We start from the raw sequence: 25,663 nt of genomic DNA on the forward strand, positions 1-25,663 counted from the left end.
ATGAAACTCATGTTTCTCTTTAAAATAAGTAGATTTTTATTTTAGTTGTGTGGGGAGGTCCCAAATACCACATGAGACATTTCTGTAATGCCCACAAATTAGTTATTTTTATTGTTTATCTGCAGTTGAAATTTTGTTCAGCGTCCTTTAACTGGCATTCTAACCTAGTGAAACCGGCAAGTCTAACTTAGCAAAAGAGTGAGTGCACACTTAAGTAGATGTTCACACCATGCTGAAGCTGGCGTGGAGCTTGTGGTCCTGGACCCAGAGTTTTCGTGAGCTCTGCAATTGGGAACTTGCACACACAGCTAGGTTACTTGGGCAGGACTGTAGATATTTATGCTGTGGGCATTAGGCATGCTCTCTTACAAGAAGCTGAGTTCTGGTAGCAAAAAGAGTTGACCAAAGAAACAACCATGCAGCATTTTTGTGGCCTTGGTATCATGGTCTTGTCAGCAAAGTCATGGGGTTCTGATTAAACCCAGATTGAGCTGTTTCCTTCTAGCGTGCTAACCCACAGGGCAGGCTCAAACCTCCTTGTCTGGCTTTCCAAGTCTGACTTACTAAACCCTTGTCTGCCAAAGTTCCACCCTTTACTTTTAGATGTCAATTAGAAATTAATAAGATAATACAAACAAAAATAGGTTCTGAAGTCTCTTTAAAGGATTATGGACCTATTGACTTCTCTGCTGCAGAAACAAAACTTGAACATTTCAGTTTATCCAGTCTGGTATATGGCAGATGGCATTTTAAAAAGTGGGTTTTTTATACTTATTTATTTAGGGGTGTGTGTGCATGTGTGTGTGCATGCATGCATGCGTGTGTGTATGCATGCATGCGTGTGTGTGTGTGTGTACCACGATGCACCTGTGGAGGTCAGAGGACAACTTCTGGGAGTCACTTTCTTCCTTTCACCATGTGGGTCCGTGTGTTGAATTTAGGTGGTCAGTATTGATGACAGGCATCTGAATGATGGAGCCATCTTGCCGGCCCAGAGAATATGTTTTTGCATTTCATTTCTGTACAACTTCATTTCAAAATGATTCCAGGAGTCAGCAGATAATTCTAAGCTTTTGTTTGTTTGTTTTGTGAAAATGTACTCTGTTTGAATATTAGTCAGTTATAACCCACCTAAAACAAAGCAAAGTGAAATCCTGGTCTGTCCAGTGACAGCAAACGGTCTCTAGGGTATTCAGTAAGAATATAGAAACTATAGGAAACACTAAGCAAATGCCATGACTGCTCAACACTCATTGTTTAATTTTGTAAGAATGATTCCAGCCAACAGCACAAGTCTGTACTTCATTTTATGATATCGCTGCTTGCCCATTGCGTTCACAGATAATCTTCTAAATCTGAGCATCGCACATAGCATACGAGATGATCCCTTAAGTCACCATGCTTCTTCCTGATGGCAGGAAGAAACACCAAGGAGCAAGAAACACCAAGAAGACACAAAGGAGAATCACACATGCAGATGGAAAGGAAGGGAGCACAGAAAAAAAGAGCTAGTTAGAGCAGCCATTCCAGTCCTCAGGGACCAGCTTGGCAGCCTGCCAGATCTGTTCCTGGAGGACCCATGTGGTCACCTTCTCCACAAGCACTTTTCTCTGTGTTTGAGTTCTTGGTCACATCAATATCAGGGAAAATTAGTTCTTTTAAGCCATTGCCACTTTCAATCAGAAAAGTCTTGTTTTAGAGTGGCGTTTGCACTTCAAAGTAAGGTAAGACTCATCAAACTAGAAAACTGCGTGGTGAGGGAGCCCTGACATTATCACAGAGTAAGGAAGCTTAATTTAAAATTAGAACCTGACTATTCCTCCCAGCGGAGAAGCCATGCCTTGTGCCAGGACACTTGGCATTGAATTCTTTTTAACAACTTCTGCATCATTGTGTAGGCAGATAATTGTTTTGACAGAGTCTTTTGAAGTACAAAGCAAAAACTACAAAACATCCTTACATTTTAGTATTACATCAGGAAAGAGATCAAAGAGGCGGGGCGGGGCGGCCCACACTTTTAATCCCTCTCTTGGGAGGCAGAAGCAGGTGGATCTCTGAGTTCCAGGACAGCCTGGTCTACAAAGTGAGTTCCAGGACAGCCAGAGTTATTACACAGAGAAACCTTGTCTTGAAAAACCATAGAGAGAGAGGGAGAGATAGATAGATGGATGGATGGATGGATGGATGGATGGACGGACAAATATAGATGTTTTCGGAAAATTTTTTAATTATTTAAAATTTTATTTTTACTATTTATTTATCTATGTATTGAAAAAGGTTCTCACTTATCCCAAACTGACCTGGAATTTACTGTGTAGCTCGGGTTGACCTTGAACTCACAGCACTCCTTTGGCCTCAGCCTCTGGATGGCTGGGTGGATAGGTGTGAGCCACAGGCCTGGCTAATTAGCATTATATTTTATAATGTCTTCACTTATATTTTTCTCTCTTAAAGCAGAAAGTGGTAAACATGAATTCAGTACATTGCAGTTCATTCTGAAGTTCTGTAAGATGCTTTTGGAATGAAGGGTTATGGGCCTGGCAGTGCTGTGTATCATGCCTACTTGATAGAGTTTAACGTCGTGTGTGGACACATTGAAGCCCAAGGAAGTCAGCAATAAAGAAACGTCTTTGATTTTGTTGAACTCTGTAGTCTGTGAACTTGACACAGGACCTTCTTTTAAAACAAAACAAAACAAAGCAAAGCAAAACAACCTAATGTTTTATATTACATAGTCAAATCGATTCTGGTTCCTAGTAATTAAAAATGTAATTAAGAGCTAGAGAGCATCCATCTTTCACTCACTGTTTCTGCTTTTAAAAAAGTTAATTGGAGCTTCTGGGGAGCAGCTGGACACTGTGGCCCAGCTTGCTGTGAAACCAGTACAGAGTGACAAAGAACAGCTCCTAGGCCTTGGTCTGAGCCAACAGTCCTAAGAGCCCTAAAGAAATCCTGGTGTTTTTTCCTGAATCAGACCACTGTCCTTGGAAAATTTTCTTTTATAAACCTTTTATTTTATTTATGTGTATGTATTGTGTGTGTGTTTATGCCCAAAAAGGCCAGAAGAAGGCATCAAATCCCCGAGACCCCAAGTTATAGGCAGTTGTGAGCTGCCTGACATGGGTTCTGGGAGCTGAAATTGAGTCTTCGGGGGAATGGGAAGCATGAACTGCTGAGCCATCTCTCCAGCCTCATCCTCGGAAAACTTAAAAACTGGAGTAAGGGAACAGAGCCACGCACCACATGCCCACTGGGCCTTACACCGGTTCCCACCGACAGTTAGACATCATGACATTAAGCTATCTGACCTCGCCGTGGTTACCGACATGTGGGTCTCTCTGAAAGCAATCCCTGGGTGAATTGCCTTCTTGCAGTTTAACTTCTGACAGGGCAGGCGAAGGGAAAGCAAAATGCAGAGCTCAGTAGCCACAGTCGTCATCATAGAGGCTCATGTCTTGTCATTCTTGCCACTTTGATTTCTGTATGACTGCTTCAATTTAAGACTTTAGGCAACCTATAGTAAGTAATTCAATTTATAATTCAGATAAATCGCCTGGTAGTTCTTTGCACCAGTGAGAATCTTTGCACCAATGAGAATAATTATTTGCTTTGGAAACAAATTTATTGTAGAACTCCTCTTGGTAAGGTCAGTTTCTTTAGCACCCACGAAGGAGTTCAACTTGGAAAATTACATCTGCATGTGATTTGCTAGGCATGGATTTACTGAGAATGTAAGGCACACCCTTATTTTTTCTGCAGTTTGATTCTCTTCTCTCACCCTCAGTTTTCAAGCCTTTCACATTTTATCCCTGAGCTTTGCACATTATGGTTTATGTGTATTAATGCGCAGTGATGTCTACCGCTACTGAACATTCGCTTTTCTGTGCTAGCTCTTTCTCATCAGCACACATGCTTTTGTGTTTGCAGATCTCCTGAGAGCAGGCTTGCACCCACCACCCTTTCCACTGCTCCCCTGAGAGAAGCTGCACAGAGCAGCTGTTTCTCACCCAGTTCTCTAGGTTGCTGGTGGTATGAAAATAGAATGTGCATTGCCGTCTGTGGACTGAGACTGTTAGACCTGGTGAGATCTCCATAGGGGACTGTTGCACATGGCTGATTTTTCAAGCTGTGACCATGATGTCAACTGACTCACACAAACCCTGTGCACATATATGTGTATATGTGTGTATGTATATGTGTATGTAAATGTATATGTATGCATTCAATTTTCCAAAACCATAATGTGTTGACTCTTCTAGCTTACCATGGCCGACACTGTCTTTACAAATGAGTCTGAAGACTTTAACAGTACAAAGAGGTCCCGATAGTTGACATTTGCTAAACTCTGTCCAGGTGATAGAAAACTTCTGCTAAAGTATTGCCAGCACTCTTATTGTCATTAGGGATGGAAGGAGAAGCCACTGTACAGCTGTGAAGTGATCTCTCTTTCTTCAAAGAGAAAGGGAAGCTACCTCCACACACTTGCCTCCATGGCTACCATCTGCCACACTGTGCTCACAGGACAGCACATTGCCTTGTGGGACATTCAGAGAAGCTGTGTGAGAGTATACCAAAACACTCACTCTATTACAATGTTTTCGGTGTTGCGTCAGGGAGCCATGGCATCTAATGCAAATAACGGATTTGTCTCATAGGTTGAAGGGGACCAGCTGCCTCCAGGCCACACGGTCAGTCAATATGAGACCTGTAAGATCAGGACCATCAAAGCTGGCACTCTGGAGAAGCTCGTGGAGAACCTGCTGACGGCTTTCGGGGACAATGACTTTACTTATATCAGCATCTTCCTGTCGACGTACAGAGGCTTCGCCTCAACCAAGGAAGTGCTGGAGCTGCTGCTGGACAGGTAGGATGAGGGGCGAGAGCTGAACCCAGGTAGCTGAGGGGGCTCAGTATCAAGGGCACTTGGAAAGCTGGGAGGGAGGCTAGAGGAAAGATTTGCTGAAAAGGCCAACCTTTGAAATGCGGGCATGCAGGGAGTCAATGATATGGTCTGTTTCCAAGGTAAAGAAATCTCATTCAAAAAATCCATAAAGACTGAATATGGTGGTACATGCTTCTAATCGTGGTACTCGGGAAACCGAGCCAGCCTGGACCACATGGGAAGACTTTGTCTCAGAATCAAAAGAGAAAAACAGAAAAACCAAACAATATCTGAAACCTATAAAAAGAATCCAATAGAAGAGTTTAAAGTAGGTGTTATAAACATAGATTCAACTATTTATAAATTTTAATTTCTGCTGCTGTCCCCTAATTTCAAATTTAATATGGGCTAACTTTTATAATCTCTGTAATCTCCTTGTGAGTGTGCTTATACATGTGAAGTCCGGTGCTCTGTCCTAGATCTGGAGGAAGCAGACTGTCAGCAATCACCATGTAGTGGGTGTTTCATATGTCCCCATGTTGTTCAGGAGCATGTGTGCCTGAGCAACTCACGTATGGACAAATCTTACTGTTTCCCCCTTACTTTTGTCTTATTTATAGTAAAACTTAGACATTTTACAAATATATCGTTACGCTGACTTGATCCTGGGACATAGAAAACTGTCAGATAAACAATTATTTGAGAATCATGAGACTTCTCATTCAGATCCTTGTAGTCTGGGGTTCCCTGCCTAAGAAAGGAAGTGGGAGCCAGTGCTTTTGTAGACTTGTTATATATGTGGATTTGTATATGTACTGATATGTGTGTGTATTTAATTTTAAGATGTATGCAATCATATTGAAAATGTTTAAAAATATTCCTATATTATGAAAGGTATGAAAAGAAATATTAAAGTTTTCTCAAATTGCATTTTTCTCAAGTAATGCTTATTAGGTTTCAAAATATAAATATTAGTACAAAGAAAAACATTAAAGAAGCCACTGTATAATAGGCAAATAATACATTATTGACAATTAAAAATAAAAGTAATCCATATATATGATGAAAGTTCACACAATTTAGAAAATTGTAAAAGCAAAAAATGCAATTTCCTTTTCTCTTAGTTTCCTAGTCCCATTGTACCTTTTTGTATTCTTCCCAAAATTTCTAGGCATGTGTGTATACATCCTCAATATACAATATATCATACATATTGTCTCTATAGGCTCATTTATTTGTTAGAAATGTTTCTTGAGTACATTGTAAGAGGATGCTAGGCTGGACAGCAACAGCACTTTCTGCCTTATAGATTTATGGCACATAAATAATAGAAACTGAGTCAAGCAGAGAACACAATGTATCTTATAATTTTCATTTTTACATATTTATGCATTTTGGAAATATTTTTGTTTGTTCAGTGAATCAACATATATAAAAGACTGATAGTGGGTAGCACATTGAAAGTTCAAGAAATGCAAGTGATTATTTCAAATTAAGCACATACAGGTGGATTTTTCTAGCTTCTTTTTCGATGACTTTCTGGTACTTACTGAGTTGAGAATTTCATGGACAGAAGTAAGTACTTTTTAGTTTTAAAAATTTTTTTTTTTTAAGAATCTGTGAACATAATACCTCAAGGAATGTCCTCATACACATGCATATTTTCTGGATGTTTTTGAGACTCCTATAGGATATTTTTGTAGAAGACGGTTAGAAGCCTGCCAGACTGCCCTTCCGAGGGTTGCACCAGCCATTCTGCTCCTCCTCCAAGCATCCCACAGGCCACACACTCCCTGGCTGGTGATGCTCTGTCTCTTCAACTGAGCTAGCTTTTCTATGGTCTAATCACTGAAGAGTGATTTTGGGTGCCTGCCTCTTGTGTTTACAAGTAGAGTTTGCTATTTCAAAGGACACTTTCTGAACATTTGCTGTGTGTGAACTCTTTTCCTATCCTATGCTCTTTCCCTTTGAACCATTTTAACCTAATTATTAATCATCTAATTATAATTCTTTGTATATTAAATGAATTAGATTTTTGCTTATAACTGTGTTGTAAATATTATTCCTAATTTGTTCTTTGATTTTAAAGTCTGTTTATTAAATACTGGTATATTACTATTTTATATAATATTTCTGTCCATCTTCAGAAAGACTTTGAATAAACAACTTTCTATCCCAGGTTAGGGTTATTGACAAGAAAGAGTAAGTTTGTCCTCAAAACATTTGCTAGCTTTCTGTCACTATGACACATACCTAACGTAATCAACTTAGGAAGGGAAGAGTTTGGTTTTGGCTCAAAGTTTTGGAGGTTTCAGCGTGCGGTCGCTTGGCCTTGCTGCTTTTAGTCCTGTCGCGAGTCAGTGTATCATGGTGGGAGTCTGGAGTGGAGTGTAGCTGCTCACCTTGGACACAGACGACAGAGAAGGAAGGTTAAGGTTTTACCATCCCTTCTTAAAGGGGACTAAAGACTGCCAAGTAGGCACTGCCATGTGAAGGTTCCACCATCAAGCTGGCTGGTGGTGGCACACGCCTTTAATTTCAGCACTCGGGAGGCAGATGCAGGAGGGTCTCAGTGAGTTCGAGGCCAGCCTGGTCTACAGAGTGAGTTCCCAGGACAGGCAGGACTATACAGAGAAACCCTGTCTCAAAACAAACAAACAAACAAACACACAAACAAACAAACAAAGGGCTCTACCATCTTCCAGGAGCCCCACCCTGGGAATCAGGCTTTTAATACATAGACATTTGTGGGCACAAGATCCAACATCGGGTCAGTTTTTTGTGGGTACTTACACAGTTTTCACATGTATGTTTACATTCAGGGACACCCATGAAACATATATTCTTTATGGTATACTGATCTGGTCATGGTGTCACATGCTACAGTATAAGGAGCTGTGTCATTTTCTGTATGACAGTATTTGACAAAATATTAATCCTGGAATAACATAGGAGTTTGGTGAGTCATTTTAACTGAGGTTCTTATATAATAGTTCATATCTGTAAATAGAATTTGGAGAATTACATGAATTTCTCTTTTCAATACTCATAGCTGTAAAAAGACGGAGCCTGGTAATTGTTAGCAGGCACTATGCAGAAATGAAAATCTCTTACAAGTTCACTTTGAAACCGGTGACCTCTTCTCCATAGGAGGTAACTCCTCTGCTAATAGCCCACAGATGTACACAGTGCGTAAAGGCATACACGTAAGCTCCAGCTGTCCAGCTTAAAGACTGGACACATACACAGGAATTAGAGTGTTTAGTCTATGACTTTTATTTGATGACTTTTTAAATGTCTTTTCTTTGTTCTATGGATAGGCAAATTGGGATTTTCTTTTTTTTCCAAACACTAACTGGATAACAATGATCAAATAGTAGATCCAATAGGAGTCCAGGTTGTGCTGAATTCAAACTCTCAGTTGAAGTACAGCTAAAGGAAGAATTAAGATGTAGTCTGTACCATGTGCATGGGCTTAAGGCTGGCTTTGAGTGTGATCTCATAGTTCAATCGTTGCTTGTTTCTGAAATGAGGGGATTAAGTGCTGGATACCTGTGTAATGTAATACTCGGAAAGCTCTCTGCAGCTTAGATGGGACAGCGTAGATGGGACTTGGATGTAAGCGGTTTAGTTTCCGCCCTGAGGGGCTTCAGAGATGGAGTCCTGTGAAGCTTCTGGCACTTAAGTCCGGGGCCCCTCACTTGGCAGGAATCTCTCCATGATTCTGTGTTCTTAATTTTGTACTCCTTTTCCTAGGGAGGAACCCTCAAATGACAAAGAACAGTTCCACCAATTTTAGATCCACCCTTCAGGACTTAATATTTTCCTGCAAAAGATAAGGCTGCTGCACATGGGCTGAGGAAACCATCATTCAGAGCGCTATAAACAGAGTTCTAATATGTGCTGGTACAGGAGTTCAGAGAAATAAATCCCATTATTTTGCTTTCTCTGCAGAAATTTAACCTTGTCTGTGTGGGTGCCAACCTCAACAGGAATATTTCTTCCTGACTCTGTTTCTTACTCACACTGAAATCTCATGGCCATGTTCCAAGTCTCCACGGAAATCCAACTGTAGATTCTGTGAAATGCTACGCTCCTCAATTGGCTGTTAGGATTTTTAATGCCTGTAATGAAGAGGAAGCAATTTATTGTACAAACTCACCTATTCTGAAGATAATCGCTTGAAATTCCATTTTCATACCAGTCAGTTGGTGGACTCATTTGTTAGCCTCAGGTAGAGTTTTTAAGGCATTTCCTGTGCTGTGTGCCACGGGTCGGGAAGGAACACTGAAAGCTGATTGCAGCATGCGCTAATCCGGTAATCACCAGACAAGAACAGATTCGTGTTGCATTGTTTCTTTCCCACCAGAGCATGGCTTATTTGGAGTCAAGCTTTGATTTCTCTGAAGACTTCATTTGTGGCTTTTCATGTAGGGAACTGTTTATTTTCTGGGATTTCTTTCTAATCTTTTCATGGTTCTATTTTTTTCTCTTCTAATATGAGTCTGTGTGATTGATTAATAGACAGTAGTTTGAAGTCATGAATAGCTAATTCCATGTTTACATTATCCTCTGTTGGGGTGGCGGATGCCTCGCAGGGGCTCCTGTTTGCTGTGCCTCTTGCAATAGCCCGGACTTAACTCAGGGCTCACTTTGCTTCCTTTTAACCCAAGCGGAAGTTACTTAATTGGGGGTTGACCATGTTGGAACTTTGAGATTTCATTTTCTCTACACATCACTCAAAGCAGTCTGAACTCCCCACTCCCCTGTTTAAAGAAGCAGGGGACTGAACACCACAGAAAATGCCCAATGTCAGACGTTGGCAGAGGCCTGCTTCAGCGAGCAATTGTCAGTCAGAGTTGGGAATGTCCTACAGAGGTGTGGACTCTGCCGTTTTCTCAGTCAGTCCCACTTTCTCTGATAACTAAGTAGGAAAATGGCAACATCGTGTGGAACAGGGAGAGCCAGGTCTCCAGAAACCCTGTCCAAGCCCATTTTCAGCCCTTAGGCCAGCGTGGAAGGCGTCGCATTCTCCTGTACAGCAGGTGAATTCTCTCAGAGGAGACCTCTCGGGAAGTCTAAAGCGTGAAGCCTGTGCTTTTTAGGTGATAAACTTGTTTATGTCCCTAAGACAAGGGTGGTCAGTAGGCCTTCGAATGCATTTCTTCCCGTATCTGCTTGTCATGTGTTTTCACAGACTTTATCTCATGCCATTTATTTATCGTAACTCTGTGTTTACAAACGGGAAAGCAGTGGCTCAGAAACAGCCAATCAGCAAGCAGCAGAAGAGGGATTAAAAGCTACCCCTGTGTGATTCTCTCATGCTAACTCACAAAGAAGGGGTGACTGGGGAACCCTTCTTAGTCATCGTCCTCACCACTTCCTCAATTCATTTTCCTTGGAAATAACATTTCCTGGTGATGCCCCCTTCATAACTTGGTTGGCCAGCTGCAGAGCTATTCATGTTTAATATGAAGTGCCTACTTTACGTGGTACCGTGTGAACAAAGGTGGCGAGCTTGCTGCGATTCCCACCGTCTAAAGATGTAGTGTGTGCTGGTAGAGGGTAACACTCACCAATATATGACAAGATGTATACAATTAAAACTGCTGTGACCCTCATGCTTAGAAGTCTGACACTTGGGAGGCTGAGGCAGGAGGATCACTGTGAGTTTGAGCCTGGCCTGGGATACAGACTGGGACCCCATCTCAACCCCCTCCCACCAAGATGTTTTAAATTTACTTTGGAGGGCTTTTCCTTAGGCCAAGAATACTTCCTTCTTTCAGAGTTTTGGGATGTTTTAGGGAAAAAGCTGCCTCTCTTTCAGTCATGAGATTTGTGTGTTAGGCATATATACAATGGTTGGGGGGGGCATAGGAGTAAAATAAGTTGGATTGATCTCCAATTTACACTCTCGTACTCTTAAGTGTCCCTCAGAGTCTGCGGGAGAGAGGCTTAGATGTCGCTTTCTCCCTGTAACCCTGCCAGTTGCTTTGGGTTAACCAGAAAACTTTAATCTGGTACCATTTAAGAGTTACCTCCAACCATAATAACACAAGGGAAATCAGAAGTAAGTTTTCTTCATGGCTGCTTTGATTATCTTTGGTAACTCGATTGATTTTTTTTTTTTTCCCGAGTGGACTTGTCTTCTACTCGGCTGAACCGTGGGAATTGTCGGTGGGAGTGTGCGGAGACAGCAGAACCCTGCTTTATGGGATGGCTGTGACGTTTTGCTAACATAGACACTGAAGGGGCACTGCCAAAGACTTTGCCTTAGATTGTAACAGGCTTGCTTTCTCTTCCTTCAGTAGGGTTTGTAAGACCTATGAGGCAAAAATGTTTCCTTTAGGCAGGGCTGGGCCTTCCTGCTCTCCTTTTCCACTTAGCAAACAGGGCATATGGTATATATGCATGCAGTATGCAGTTGCCTTTTAAGAAATCTGAAATGTTGAATTACTCTGAAGGAGTCTTTTAAAAGTATGTATATATTTGGAAATTAGAAAACTGATAAGAACTTGAAAGACAATGTAGATGTTTAGAGTGCTCACTAGAAAGTTTTAAATTTAACTCTTAATCTAAAAGCAGCAGTTTTGACCATTTTCTAGCAGTTGGTAGGAGAGTTGATCACAAGCCCTTCTAAGAATCTCCTAGGAGGTTCCAGAGATGGCTCGGTGGGTCAGTGCACTTGCTGTACAAACCCAAGGACCTGAGTGTAAATCCCAAACAGCCACCCAAACAGCAGGAATGGCCACCCCCACCTATAACCTCAGTGCTCTTGGGGTACAGAGACAGGAGGATTACTGGGACTGGTTGCCAGCCCAGGTCCAAGTTCAGTGAGGAACCCTGTCTCCAGGGAGTAAGGCAGACAGTGGTAGAGAATGCCCCTCCCCTTCTCTGGCCCCTGCATATGTGCGTGATTGTATGTACCTACACAATATCAGTGCATACATTACACACATCCACCTCGCTCACACTTACACACACACACCCTCCACACCGCACCACATATAAGTCTACTTGCTAACACTGGAATCTTTCTTTAGAAAAAGTGTCAATAATAATCTAATACATGTAATTTAGAGGATCCTCAGACTTTTGTAAGTTACTCAAGGATCTTGGCTTCTGTTTCTCCAAGCAGAGGGTGCCTAGAATATGTCCCTGCCATTTGTCTGTGACTTATACCTTCCCTTTCACTAGCCAGCTTCACAGTGGGAACCGGACTTTTCCAAGGTAGGTTGGTGACCATGACCCAGTTTTTTGCCAGACCCGGGAGGTGGGAGTGCCTTCCATGGAAGGCATTATTTGCGCTGCTTCAGAACAGCCCTGTCTGGTCTGTGGGATGCAGGGAAAGCCTTCCCTGACTGCACTTGGTGTTCCAGACAGCTGCTGCATGCATGGTGTTCTCCTGAGTCAAGATTGGCTTCAGGACATTTTTCGTACGCCTGACTTGAGTTCTTGTGGGTCAGTGAAAGGATGCCCAAGTGTTCCGAAGCTGGGATTCATCCAGACTCCCAGAGGGCCTTGAGTCAGCAGCTTCCTGTGTGGTCTCCCTTCCTTCACTTCCTCCTTTTTGTCTTCCCTGTTCCCACCAAGTACCCCTTCCTTTCTCTGCCCTCCCCAGGCTTTCTTTTTGCACAGCAGGAGAAGGTAAATAGTTCTTGATTGTGTTCAGTGTCTTCTATCCTAGGCCCAGGGCCATAGTAGAAAACAAGGGAGAAGAGTACACTCACTATTGCCAGGATGTGCTAGTCCATCCTGGCCTGCGTGTTCACACCAGGCCTCGCCGCCTGTCTGCTCTGCTCTTCGCTCTCTCACCCCTCAGTGTTCCTTAGAAAATGCCCTCTTGCCTCTGTGCCCAGGCCTTTGCACCCGCTCTTTCCTGAGATGCCTGTGGCTCACTCCTTCTCTGGAGGGCTTTACTTAATTGTCATGTCTCCCACTGAAGCAGCAATTTCTAACCCTCCATGGTGCCTAGACACTATTGCCTGCTTCTCCACTGTTTCACTCTGAGCATGTGTGACTAATTACTTCATAGTTCTCTAGAACCCATCAGTACAGTGTGAGCTTCATGGAAATAGATTGGGGTTGTTGACTCTTCATCCTTCCTTTTTTCTGGTGTGTGTGTGTGTGTACATGTGTGTTGATATGTGTTTGGTGTGTGTGTGTGTGTGTGTGTGTGGTGTGTGGGTGAGTGGGGGGCATGCAGAGCCAGGAGGAGGATGTTAGGCATCCTACTCTGTCCACTTCATTCTTTTGAGGGTTCTCTTGTCCTCTTGATTGTCTTTCACTGGATCTGGAGATAGCCCCCTCATCAATTGTACCGTTTCCATCCTCCACAGGAGTTTTAATTGTGTGCAGCCATGCCCAGCTTTTTACATGGCTACTAGGGATTTGAACTGAGATCACCATGTTCATTTAGGAAGTACTTATACCCACTGCGCCATTTCCCTAGCCCCTGCTGCTTAATTCTTAATGTCTAGAATAGTAAGTACCTGGATATAGTCCTTGATAAGCAATCCTCATCCAGTGATAACTGGGCCAAACAGTGAGTTCATGAATCAATGAACAGGTTTATAAAATGAACAAGTAGATAGGGCCTTACAGCTTGCATGGGAGGGCATAGGCTTAGCGCTGGGCCCAGGGCCTGCCTGTCAAGGTTCAAATCTCTGCTTCACTTACCAGTGGTACTGTCCAGGGTTATTATGTAAACTTTCTGGGTCATACTTTACCCTCTGTGAAATTGGAAGACTGATGCCACCTGGTAGGATGATTATGGGAATTGAAGGAAACAGTCCACAAAGAACAGTTGGCACAGCTCCTGGCATACATAGCAAGTGACCTGCTATGACCAGTGGCTCACCTGCCAGCATCAAGTAGGGCTCACAACATTCTTCAGGATGACCCCATCCTGGCAGCTTCTGTTGAGATGTTCCTGGGTGTTTCGATGGATCCCTCTACAGAGAGACAGTGTCTGTGGATATCTCGGGAGTTCTTTGAACTCCCAATGCCCTGGGCATGCCTCACTTCAGATACGTTAGATATTTCATCTGCTCAGATGGGTGTGGGCAGAGATGGCGTTTTTTATTTCCAAGCCTCCCAGACCTGAATAATCACACAGAAAATATACTAATTAGAAAACTGTTTGGACAGTGACTCAGGCATATTCCTAGCTAGCTCTTACGTCTTAAATTAACCCATTTCTATTATTTTATGTCTTACCATGAAAATCGTGGTTTTTTACTGCGCATGTTACTTATTAGGCAGCACTCTATGGCATCTACCTGACTCCTCCTTCTTTCTCTCTGCATTCAATTTTAGTTTTCCCGCCTAGCTATATTCTGGCCTGCCACAGGTCAAAGCAGCTTCTTTATTAACCAGTGGTAATAAAACATATTCATAGTATACAGAGGGGAATCTCACATCAGATAGGTTTTAAAGAAAACCCTTAGAGATGGGGCTGTCGATTACTCAGTGGTTAAGAGCACTGGCTGCTCTTGCAGAGGTCCTGAGTTCAATTCCCAGCACCCATATGACAGCTCATATCTCTCTGTACCTCCAGTTCCAGGGCTTCTGATACCCTCACATAGATATGCATATAGGCAAAACACCAATGAACATATAATTAAAATAAAAATAAATTTTAAAAAATAAGGAATAAGAAAACCCTTAGAGGTGGCTCTTCCTTATTTAAACATGGTTCTTCCCCTCTTAGTCAGGTAACTTTTTTAGGCTACAGTAAATAACTGGTCCCAGCCATACTGCACAAGGCATTTGTAAATCTGTCTTTTTGCCTGATGACAGCAGAGAAAACCATGTCAAGAGTCATCTGGCTGTTTGGTTTTTGATTTAAGTTTTATAAAGAGCACTTGCTCCGTGGTAGCCTAAGGGGGTTGGGCTTTGATCATAAGGCCTAAGGAGGCTTTGTGGGAATTGGAGCTGACATTGTTGACAGGTTTGTCTGTAGCTTTTCTGCTGCCACTAATTAAGCATTTACCCACTCGCACTCTCTTTACCCACTTGGACTTTGATGGGAAGCCGTGAGCAGGTTCAGGGAAACATCAAAGAGGCGGTCCTGGTCTGGTAAAACCAATTCTGACATGAACATTAAAGAGCTCTCCATTCCAAAGCTGGATACATTTTGTTTTTCCTGTAGAACATTAATTCTTCATAACAATGAGAAGGGCGCCAAGAGTAGATAGTCACCCATGCCCAGTGCCTTCAATTCTAGAAGGCTCTCACACCTTTTTGTCTGAACAGACACCTTTGCGGCTTCATCCTACAACCACTTCAGGGTCTCTCTTCAGACATCTTAAACCTTTTTTCATGTTAATTTTGGATGTTTTCAATGATCATAGCTAAAGTTTCAAATGAATGTTTTATGTTCCTACACCCTTAGAAATGAGAGCACAGAGCTGGGCAATGGTGGCGCACGCCTTTAATCCCAGCACTCGGGAGGCAGAGGCAGGCGGATCTCTGTGAGTTCGAGACCAGCCTGGTCTACAGAGCTAGTTCCAGGACAGGCTCGAAAGCCACAGAGAAACCCTGTCTCGAAAAAACAAAACAAAACAAAAAAACAAAAAAAAGAAAAAAAAAGAAATGAGAGCACAGACAGGTTAAGGCCCTTTGTGAGTTGAGGCAGATGGTACTTTTATTGCCTCTGAACCGAGTATTGGAGCAGCCTGTTATTGTGTCCACTCTGGCCTTGCTAGAACACTGACTGCCTTGTCTTAAGCTCCAAAGAGCAGTGAGCACCAGAGTCAAAAATGCCACTTAGATATAGCTCATGATCTAGTGAATGTCCCACAGGAAAACATTGGCCTTATATAGCATTAAAAGATACTAAAAACTGTAGAGAAGCAGGTGGCTAAGGGCATGCATTAGAGCCAGGTTGCACTTTAAACGGGATGTCCAGGGAAGGCAGCAGCAAAGACCCAAGGCTGAGGGAGGCTGTCGTGGGAAGTGACAGGAACAGTGACAGTCATGAGGCGGAGGGGATGACTGATGGTGGATGGGGCAGGTAGAGGCCATGGCCAGCAGTGAGGGAGGGGCCATGTGGGCGTTATGGGCAGAGCACAGTGAGCTGACGATTTCAGGGTTTGTGAGAGACGTGAGAATGATTGGAATCATGGGAGGGGTCTGAATGGAGAAGGCCTGGGTCTGATTTCCTTGAACAGGATAGTTGTGATGACTGGGTAGACTCCAAGAGATCAGATTAGTTAAGTGGCTGTTGAACTGCTTTAACCCAAAGTGTGTGGTAGTTAGAGGCAGGATTGAAACAGGAGAGGCAAGGAGAAGCATTTGAACTCAGGAATGTAGAAACGCAGAGCCAGAGGCTTTCTTTCCCCATGGGTCAGATGGAGCAAGATTTGAGCAACTGGCCTGTGCCCTTCAAACCCATGGCTGATAATAGACAGCTCTTGGAGGCCTCTGAGTTATTTTTAGACCATCACCTTGGCCCTGGTTGTGAACTGTGGACACTCTGGCAGTGAAAAGAATGGATACTTGTATGATCTTAGCCATTGTCAATGGTAACAGGCTAATTAATGTGCAGGAATGCTTGCTTAGTCCTTCTTGCACCCCTGACAGTACACGGTGGTGTCGCATTGTGGTGGAGGAACTGAAAGAGGTGTTGGTGCCACCCAACCTTCACTTCAGCTCCAAAAAGAACCAGAAAAGAGCAGGAGAGCACGAGAAACTAGAGACAGAAACCCTGGATGGTCTGGAAACTGAGTTAAATCCTCTTTGGGAAGAAAGCTATCAGAGAAGAATGTGAATCTCTTCTTTGAAAGTGTGTGTTCCTTTTCTATTTATATCCCTCGCAGTTCCCAGTTCTTTTATCTGGTTGCTAGATAAAAGACATTCGCTGGGAGAACACTAATAGACAAATTAACAGAACAAAACAAATATCAAGTACCCTGTTTAGTAAGCTTCGGTTAGAGGTGAAAAGCCCGGAGGTCTTGCAAATGGCCCCCTCTTTCCTGCCCCTCCCCAGTCTCTCCCACTTCAGCAAACCACAAAATCCTCCATGAGGCCACGTGAGGACACTGTTCACGATGGTTGGTGGTCAAAGGGAAGAGCCAAAAGAATCTCACTTTGTTTGTTTACCGGGAGCCTCATTTCCCACCCTGCCTGGCTAATGTGGGGTGAGGAAATCTTAATTTGGCTGAACTCCTGTCTCAGGAAGGGCAGAAGGCAGCCCCAGAAATGCTCACCTAGCAAGTGCCACACGGGGTGAAGAGGGCAGGAGGGTCGGGACCATGGAAATACCCCTGTGTGGTCAAGAAACCTGGAAGGCTGATGAGTCGGAGAAAGGAGCAGGGGTGTGTGTGTCTGTGTGTGTGTGTGTGTGTGTGTGTCTGTGTCTGTGTGTGTTGCCTAAAGGCACAACCTGGAACTTGTCAGGATGGGGGTAATGGGATACCAGATGGGCTGTCAATCAGTCAAAGCAGATGGTGGGCTTTTATTTTGTAAAGAATTTGTAGTTCCTAGGAACAACCAGCCATAGGATACTGAAGCTTTTTTTTTAAATATTTTTTTATTTTTTTATGGTTTTAAATATTTTTTATGGTTTATTAACTTTTATTTTATGTACATTGGTGTGAAGGTGTCAGATCCCCTACAACTGAATCTTCAGACACTTGTGAGCTGCCATGTGGGTGCTGGGAATTGAACCCTGGTCCTCTGAAAGAGCAGTCAGTGCTCTTAACCACTGAGCCATCTCTCCAGCCCCTAAGTTGTTATCTTTTTTTTTTTTTTTTTTTTTTTTTTTTGGTTTTTCGAGACAGAGTTTCTCTGTGGTTTTGGAGCCTGTCCTGGAACTAGCTCTTGTAGACCAGGCTGGTCTCGAACTCACAGAGATCCACCTGCCTCTGCCTCCCAAGTGCTGGGATTAAAGGCATGCGCCACCACCACCCGGATACTGAAGCTTTTAATCCCATTATACAAGACAAAGTGTGCTCTTTAAAAATGTAAACCTAGCAAATATAGATTTTCTGGTATCAAAACCTTGGGGCGACAAACAGCTTTTTAAACTCCAGGGACTCTCTGAATTCATTCTTGTTGGCAGGAGGAATTGCAGAAATAGTCCAGCCCTTCTGAGTTAATGGTGTCTTCCTTAGGGACTGGGTGTCAATTTACTTTGCTTGCAGAGTTGGGGATTGAACTCTGCATCCAGACCTTGGGCAAAGCATTCTACCACTGAGCCATATCTCCAACAAAATGTGACATATTAGTGCAAAATGAACGTGAAATAAAATCTAGTAGTATACTTAGCAATTGATCAACTTATTTAGTAAAAATTTGAGTCTGTGACAAGCAAAATCATAAATTCTAAACACTGACTACTTTCCAAAAAGAAGGAGCCCTGTTCCCCTCTTCTCAGCTACTGGGTCTAGATCAGCCCGGCTTGGTGGAGGTATAGTCACATCTGCTATCCTGGTGCCAGCAACACAAGATTGTTTTCTTCAGCCTTCATCTCCATGCCAGCCTTTGAGGTCCTCGGTTATTTCCAGGATCCTCCAACACTGATCTATCCAAAAGAAGACGACACTCCCCAGTGTCTCGTGGATACATATAGCTCATGATCTAGTGAATGTCCCAAGTATGGAAGTATGGCACACAGCTGTGTCTCCGTGATGCAGAGACGGCAGAGGGTGGGAATAAGCTTGTGAGAGAGCTCACCTGGAATCTGCCTTCTCTATAGCTTGTACTGTCTAATGCGCTTGCTAACATGAAGCCCTGTTGTATAGGAGAAATTACAGGAACTGTGGAGAATTGGGAGAATGTTTTCAAGAAGTGTTATGGTTAAATCTGGCTCTGTTTGGAGTGTGCTGGTCCATCCATCCCGTATTGTCGCTAATGCTGCTTCAAGTTGATGCCCCTTCGTGTATATTTATTTCCTTAGTTCCCCTGACATGGTGCTTTGTGCTTGAAGTTCTATGGAGCAGTCTGCTGACGGATTCTGTTTGCCTGTTTTCATCTTTAAAGGTATGGAGACCTGACAGGCCCAAACTGTGAAGAAGATGGAAGTCAAAGTTCGTCAGAGTCCAAGGCCGTGATCCGGAAGTGAGTGTCTTCTTCCTCATTAGTGTGTCTCGAGCTGTCAGTCAGGGCAGCATCTTAGCTGAGCTCAGGGTGCATGAGCACAGTGGTGCATGCCTGCAATCCCAACACTTGTGAGATCAAGGCAGGAGAGGCATGGATTTGAGGCCAGCCTGAGCTGTATGACTGAGACATTTTCTCCAATGAAAACGAAGTAGTTTAGCAGAATTATTTACTCCTTTGAAGTGGGTGCTACTATGATGTCCCCCATAATACGCATATGCCAGGGCTCGAGAGAGGGTTTGGCAGTTAAGAGCACTTGTTACTTTTGCTGGGACTTGGGTTCAATTCCCAGCACCCACATGGTGACTCAACCATCTGTAACTTCAGTTCCTGGGGATCTGATTCCCTCATCTGACCTCTGAAGGTACCAGGTAGGCACGTGATACACAGACAAGATAGTCATACAAAAATAAAATAGAGTAAGATAAGTATATCTAAAAGGTTTTTAAAATTACCCACATGCCTACTTTTTAAGAAAATCAATACTCACTTATTTACCCAGGAATAATGCATTGTGCATCTACCCTTTACCAGGTAGTCTTTGAAGGGATCTAAAATAAATAAGGAAATCAAACAAGTGAATAGTCTTAGCTGTTCAGAAGTTTTTATTTTAGCAGAGGGAGGAGCAGAATAACCACAAGAGTGGAGAAGAACGCAGCAAGGAAGTGTCTAAGCCCTGGTGGAGCACAGCCTCATGCAGGTGCCAGGAAGAGGGTCTTTGATCTGGTGACACTGGAGAACAGTGGTATGAGGTGCGAGCCAAGCCCTGTGATGTCTAGGCAGAGAGGATATGGAGGAGGCTCCCAGGTGGGGATAGAGTGATACAGTGAAACAGCGGATGACTGGCAGGTGCTCAGGGAGGAGATGCAGCGGATGGCTGGCAGGTGTTCAGGGAGGAGATGCAGCGGATGGCTGGCAGGTCCTCAGGGAGGAGATGCAGCGGATGACTGGCAGGTGCTCAGGGTGGAGATGCAGCGGATGACTGGCAGGTGTTCAGGGAGGAGATGCAGCGGATGACTGGCAGGTGCTCAGGGTGGAGATGCAGCGGATGACTGGCAGGTGTTCAGGGAGGAGATGCAGCGGATGACTGGCAGCTGTTCAGGGAGGAGATGCAGCGGATGACTGGCAGGTGTTCAGGGTGGAGATGCAGCGGATGACTGGCAGGTGCTCAGGGTGGAGATGCAGCGGATGACTGGCAGGTGCTCAGGGTGGAGATGCAGCGGATGACTGGCAGGTGCTCAGGGTGGAGATGCAGCACAGCAAATGGCATGGCAGCTGCTCAGGATGACACTCAGAGTTGGTGGTGCACATAAAGTGAGGATGTGAGGGACCTTGGGGCAGGACATTGAATTTGATTCTGAGGAAGGTAAAAAGCACGCAGAAGGCATTGAGAACAGCACTGCACCCTAAGTTTTCAGGCTAGCTGTGGTTCTACGTGGCAAGTAGGTTAGCAATGGGGATAGAGGCAAGGAGCCTGGTTAGCACTTTTGTAAGGGCCCAGGCGAGGAGTGATGGGAGTCTGGACTCAAGCAAGGACCGAGGTACTCTGCTTGTGCAGATACTAAAACAGCTGATCTGGAAGGCAGAGAGGGGCTTGGACACCACCAGGGGCTATAATAGAACTTTACACACACCTGGGAGTGGGGATCAAATTTGGTGGGAGTGTGTGCCAGCAAATGAATCTTAGATGTTAATTTTGAGGTAATCAGTGAGTCTGGTCTCACTGAGCTGTCTGGATGGCAATATTCACTTGAACCGCCTAGTGGTATTTAATGTTGGCTGGAATCTGGGAACTAAAGGGGAGAGCCAGAGGAGAGAAGGTCCAGAGGCTGGCTCTTGGTTCCCGTTATTGTTTTGAGTTAGTGAAAAGAAAAGGTTTGTTGAAGGAGACTAGAGCAGCTGTGGGGGTGAGCAGAGTAGTGAGAAGATGGAAGCGGTAGTTGCGCCTCAGAAGATGTGTGAAGGGGGTTGCAGAGGGGTTACCCCCGTTCCAGTGCTGCCTCTTATCAAGTGCAGTGGGGTCTGAGAGGTGACTTCCTGCCCAGCGGTACTGTGGGTCACAGCGGTGAGGACACGAGGTTTTGGTGGATAGAGGTGTGGAAGTGTGGACAGGGAGGAACAGGTGTGCCATAAATGGGGATTCAAACATCTCACAGCATGCGATCTGGTGATTAGAAAGGCATTTTGGTTTGTTTATCACGTGTGGTTTGCTTTAATGGACACTTGTTTACACTGGTGAGAATGATCTAGAAGATACTGGAGAAATGGCCACTGTCGGGTTGTGGTCTGGAGCAGATGGGATGGATACTCTGGGACCCAAATGTAATCTTTACTGCTAAATGCTCATTTGGGGTCAAAAACCAGAGAGTGGGAACAGAATTGAGCTTTCCTGTGTAATTTTTAACTCTCCACAAGATTCACTGATGTTTCCCACGCTTTAGGGACTATGGGTGTGAAAATCAGAAAAACATTCTTTTTAACCCCCAAGTAAGATCTATACATCTTACATTTCTTTTTTATAATTTTAATGCAGAAAAGTAGACACAGTAATGTACATATTTAGAAGTCCAGGGCAAGGTATGGTAGGAGACACCATTACATTACTGCTACAGGAGATGGGCTAAGAGACGAGGTGACATCTGAAGAATGGCCAAGACGTGGGCAGTGGCTGTCCAGGCGGAGGAACTAACAGGGCCCATCAGGGAAATTCAGTGTGTGTGGAGTTCTGAAAAGCGAGAGAGTTGCTGGGGTTACTTTGTGACGTTGCATGTGGGTCAGGAGAGTCTGTGGGCTGCCGCTCGTCTGAGGCTACACTGTGAAGGGCTAATGGTTCACAGAAGAATGTGAGCTGCGGGCCAGCGGTCATACAGTCTTTGTGCAGGCAGAAAACATTATGACATTGGCCATCAGAATGGGTTGGGCCTGGAGTCATCCATGCCCACAGTATACCGAGGACCAGCAGCTCAGCATTCAGGAAAATCTTTAGAAATGAAGGTGAGCAGCTTCTAGCCCAGTGGTTCTCAACCTGCCAGCTGTGACCTGGGGGCAGAGGTTGTTGAACGACCCTTTCACAAGGGTGGCATATTAGATACCCTCCACATTAGATATTTACATTATGATTCATAACAGTAGCAAAATTACAGTTATGAAGTAGCAACTAAAATATTTTTGTGGTCGGAGATCGCCACAGCATGAGGAACTGTATTAAAGGGTCACAGTATTAGGAACCGTTGGTCTAGCCTGACCTGATGGACAAGAATCTGCAGCTTCAGATCCTGGAGTGAGTCCTAAGAACTTTTAGGTTTTGAAACCATGAGATTAGAGTATTTAAAATTGTTTTTGTTCACCCATGAAAGGGCACTAAAATAATGATTCTTAAGAGGATCCTGCTGGTAGTGGGTGTTTGTGAGAATATCCAGAAGAGAAACTGGAGGCTGACGTGACAGGTGTGCTGACCTGTGTGTGGATTCAGTGAGAAGAAGCATTGTCAGCCACAAATGCTGGGAGCCCATCAAATCTGCAATTACCGTTCAGTTAGCTACAGGAATAGCCAAAAAGAGTACAGTCTGAAACATGCCCACAGCCTTTCTGCTTCCCAGAGGGTGGTTCAAGATTAAATAGGTTTGGGGAAAGTAGCAGTTAGGAAAATTGATTGTACCCTGGATGTGAAAAGCCGTGTTCATTACTTTAAAGTCCCACTGAACTTCATGGTACACCCGGAACTCTAATGTGGGTGAAACTCCAGGCTAAGCTGTTTTATAGGGCTTTAGAGCCGTAAGCACATGAGACCTTAACAAAGAGCTTCACACAGAACTCCCCTGAGGGGTCTGTCATCTGGGGACAATAGTCCTTTCCCAAGGCCTTGCGGTGACTGGGTGGAAAGTTCTTGACCCCTTTGCTCAAACTGAGTTGCCTTTTTGAAAGAACTATGCCTCATGAACGCATAGGGCTTTATTTTATAATAGGTCACTCTGTCCCCCAGACTCCGGAAGGTTAAAGCCCCTTCTCTCTGGTGACTTCTTTCTTTCTTCCATTTTTTCTCGTTTTATTAATTAGTATTCCATGTCCCCATTATCTTTTTATTCTGTCTTTTCTTGTGGCTCTCCTGGCAATGTCCACCTCCAAAGATGGACACTGCTTGTTTTCCTGAGGAGAAACCAGGGAAGCACCTCCCGCATCTGTATGTGACCCTGCAGATCCCTCCAACACCCCACACCTCTGTTCCCTGGAGCAGCTTCCTCTTGGCCAGTGGGGTGTAGAGAGCATGGTTTTGTGACACTGGTTCTCACTGGGTGGCTTTGTCCTCCAGAGAACATTAACCAGCACTTGGAGACACTTTGTTGTGCCTAAGTGGGGTAGTTGCTGCTGGCATCAGTAGGTAGAGAGAAAGGCTAGTACTAAACATCTTAGAACGCAGAGGATAGGGCTTGTCCTTCACCCCAGCCCCTGGCATCCAAAGAGTCTGGAATGTTCGGATGGAAGCTCCATCCCAAGCCCCCTCCCCGGAGCCGCTTCAGTCCAGACTCTGCCCCTGAGAAAGCCTGCCAACAGATGACCTCTCCCCAGAGATGCTCAAGACCACTCCCACGGGGTATTTAAACTGTCCCGCCCCCAGAACAAACATGTGGTTTTCTGGTCTTCCTTTCTTATCTCCTCTCTAAGGGGCTGGAAAGCCATCCGGGAGCCTTTGTAGCCATTAAACCTGGGCTTTTTCTAATTCGGTCTGATTTGGTCTGATTTGGATTATTGTGTCAGTGAGAGGCTTATTGGTGTGCAGAAACTTTTCAGTTATCACACCAGGGCAGCTCCAAGTATGCTCGTTATCCATTTGTGTTCCTTTTTTCAGTTAGATGAGTAAAATACTGAGGTGGTTTAGGCCCAGCCACATGGAAGGTAAAAAGCCCACTTCCTGTATGTCACCCTGTCCCTCATTAGCCCACGTCCCTGGACGGTCACCCTGTCCCTCACTAGCCCACCTTCCGTTCCATCACTCGGTCCCTCACTAGCCCACCTCCCGTTCTGTCACCCTGTCCCTCACTAGCCCACCTCCCATTCCATCACTCGGTCCCTCACTAGCCCACCTCCCGTTCCATCACCCTGTCCCTCACTAGCCCACCTCCCGTTCTGCCACTCTGTCCCTCACTAGCCCACCTCCCGTTCCATCACTCGGTCCCTCACTAGCCCACCTCCCGTTCCATCACCCTGTCCCTCACTAGCCCACCTCCCGTTCTGTCACCCTGTCCCTCACTAGCCCACCTCCCGTTCTGCCACTCGGTCCCTCACTAGCCCACCTCCCGTTCCATCACCCTGTCCCTCACTAGCCCACCTCCCGTTCTGTCACCCTGTCCCTCACTAGCCCACCTCCCGTTCTGCCACTCGGTCCCTCACTAGCCCACCTCCCGTTCCATCACCCTGTCCCTCACTAGCCCACCTCCCGTTCCATCACTCTGTCCCTCACTAGCCCGCCTACCGTTCTGTCACTCTGTCCCACCTCCCGTCCGTCACTCTGTCCCTCACTAGCCCTCCTCCCGTCCGTCACTCTGTCCCTCACTAGCCACGTGGCCTCTGTGCAGTCACGTTACATCTCCCAGTTTCAGAGTTTTCATCTGAAACTTGAGCTCCTGGAGCATACACTATCCGAGTCCTCTTCAAGACAGTGAGAGCTAGCAGAAAATGTATTTAGTTTTTCAGAAACCAAAATCGGAGTTGTGGTCCAAATACTGTATTAGACTTTTGAGACATCCCCCTGACTGCTTTTCCGTCTGAAGAAGCAAATATCAGAAAAGAGGAGCCGGCCCTGACTTGCTTATCGAATCATGCCTGACAGCTGCTCACCGCAGTTGTGAGGAGCTGAGCTGAGACTCTGTGTGTATGTGTGTATATGTATGGGAGGAGACATGGCAGCACACTTCTCCTTTGCTGGCCTCCGTTCCCTTGTGACTTCAGGTGGCAGCACGCAGCAGGAATCCAGTGGCTTTCTGAAAACTAAACAGCCCACTGCAGGGCCATTGCCTTCAGTTTCTGTGGACCTGGGCTGAACTGGAAGTAGGAACAGGGAATCACTATTGGATCTAGCTATGAACACAAACTGTTTGCTTTTTCAGTTTTCGCTGTAAATTGAATGGGGATCCTTACACTTCATATAAACATCCATGTACCAAGTTGCCATTCGATTCTGATGTTGTAACTATGGATCTATTCAAGCTAGCAGAGCAACGACCATAAAGATGGAAAAAATGAAAATCAGATGAAGCCTTGAGATGAAAGATTGATTTGTGGTGCCTTGAACTCACTCTGACTCGTGTTTTTTTACGGGTTTAAAAATGTTAACAGATTGCTCAGAGTGACTCCAACCTATGGAGTGCCCTGCCCAGCTCTGTGTCGTATCCAGAACTCCCAAGGCCAGCTGGCTCAATGAGAGTCTCGGGTTGCCAAGAATTCTGTTTCCATGGCTTCTAGTTTTTAAGACCCTTGCCACATGGGTGGCAGACTGGTGTTCAGACCAGGCCTATGTGGAGAATAAGGTGGGCTGTGCTGGGTTTTTGGTTGTTGTTGTTTTGTTTTGTTTTTTATCTTAGGACTCCTAAACATGGGCATTATTTGGGAATCAGGAAGCCTACTTCCTATTCTGGAAGAAAACAGTCCTGCTCACATTCATTTCACCTGTGCCCTCTTCAC

General features: G+C 44.7%; 1 protein-coding gene across 3 annotated transcripts in view; it reads left to right on the plus strand.

Annotated features, from left to right (window-relative positions):
• Rgl1 (ral guanine nucleotide dissociation stimulator like 1) overlaps positions 1-25,663 on the plus strand; it is a 277,227-nt gene that overhangs the window by 196,932 nt on the left and 54,632 nt on the right. For all 3 annotated transcript variants that reach the window (XM_041662621.1, XM_041662623.1, XM_041662622.1), the window contains 2 exons: positions 4,656-4,864; positions 18,869-18,946. In XM_041662621.1, the coding sequence (XP_041518555.1) occupies positions 4,656-4,864; positions 18,869-18,946 (287 nt within the window). The remainder of the gene's footprint in view (positions 1-4,655; positions 4,865-18,868; positions 18,947-25,663) is intronic.

This window comes from Microtus oregoni, unplaced genomic scaffold (genome assembly GCF_018167655.1).
Source record: "Microtus oregoni isolate MIOR12 unplaced genomic scaffold, Mior012 000013F_ref0000133, whole genome shotgun sequence".
Classification (NCBI taxonomy): Eukaryota; Metazoa; Chordata; class Mammalia; order Rodentia; family Cricetidae; genus Microtus; species Microtus oregoni.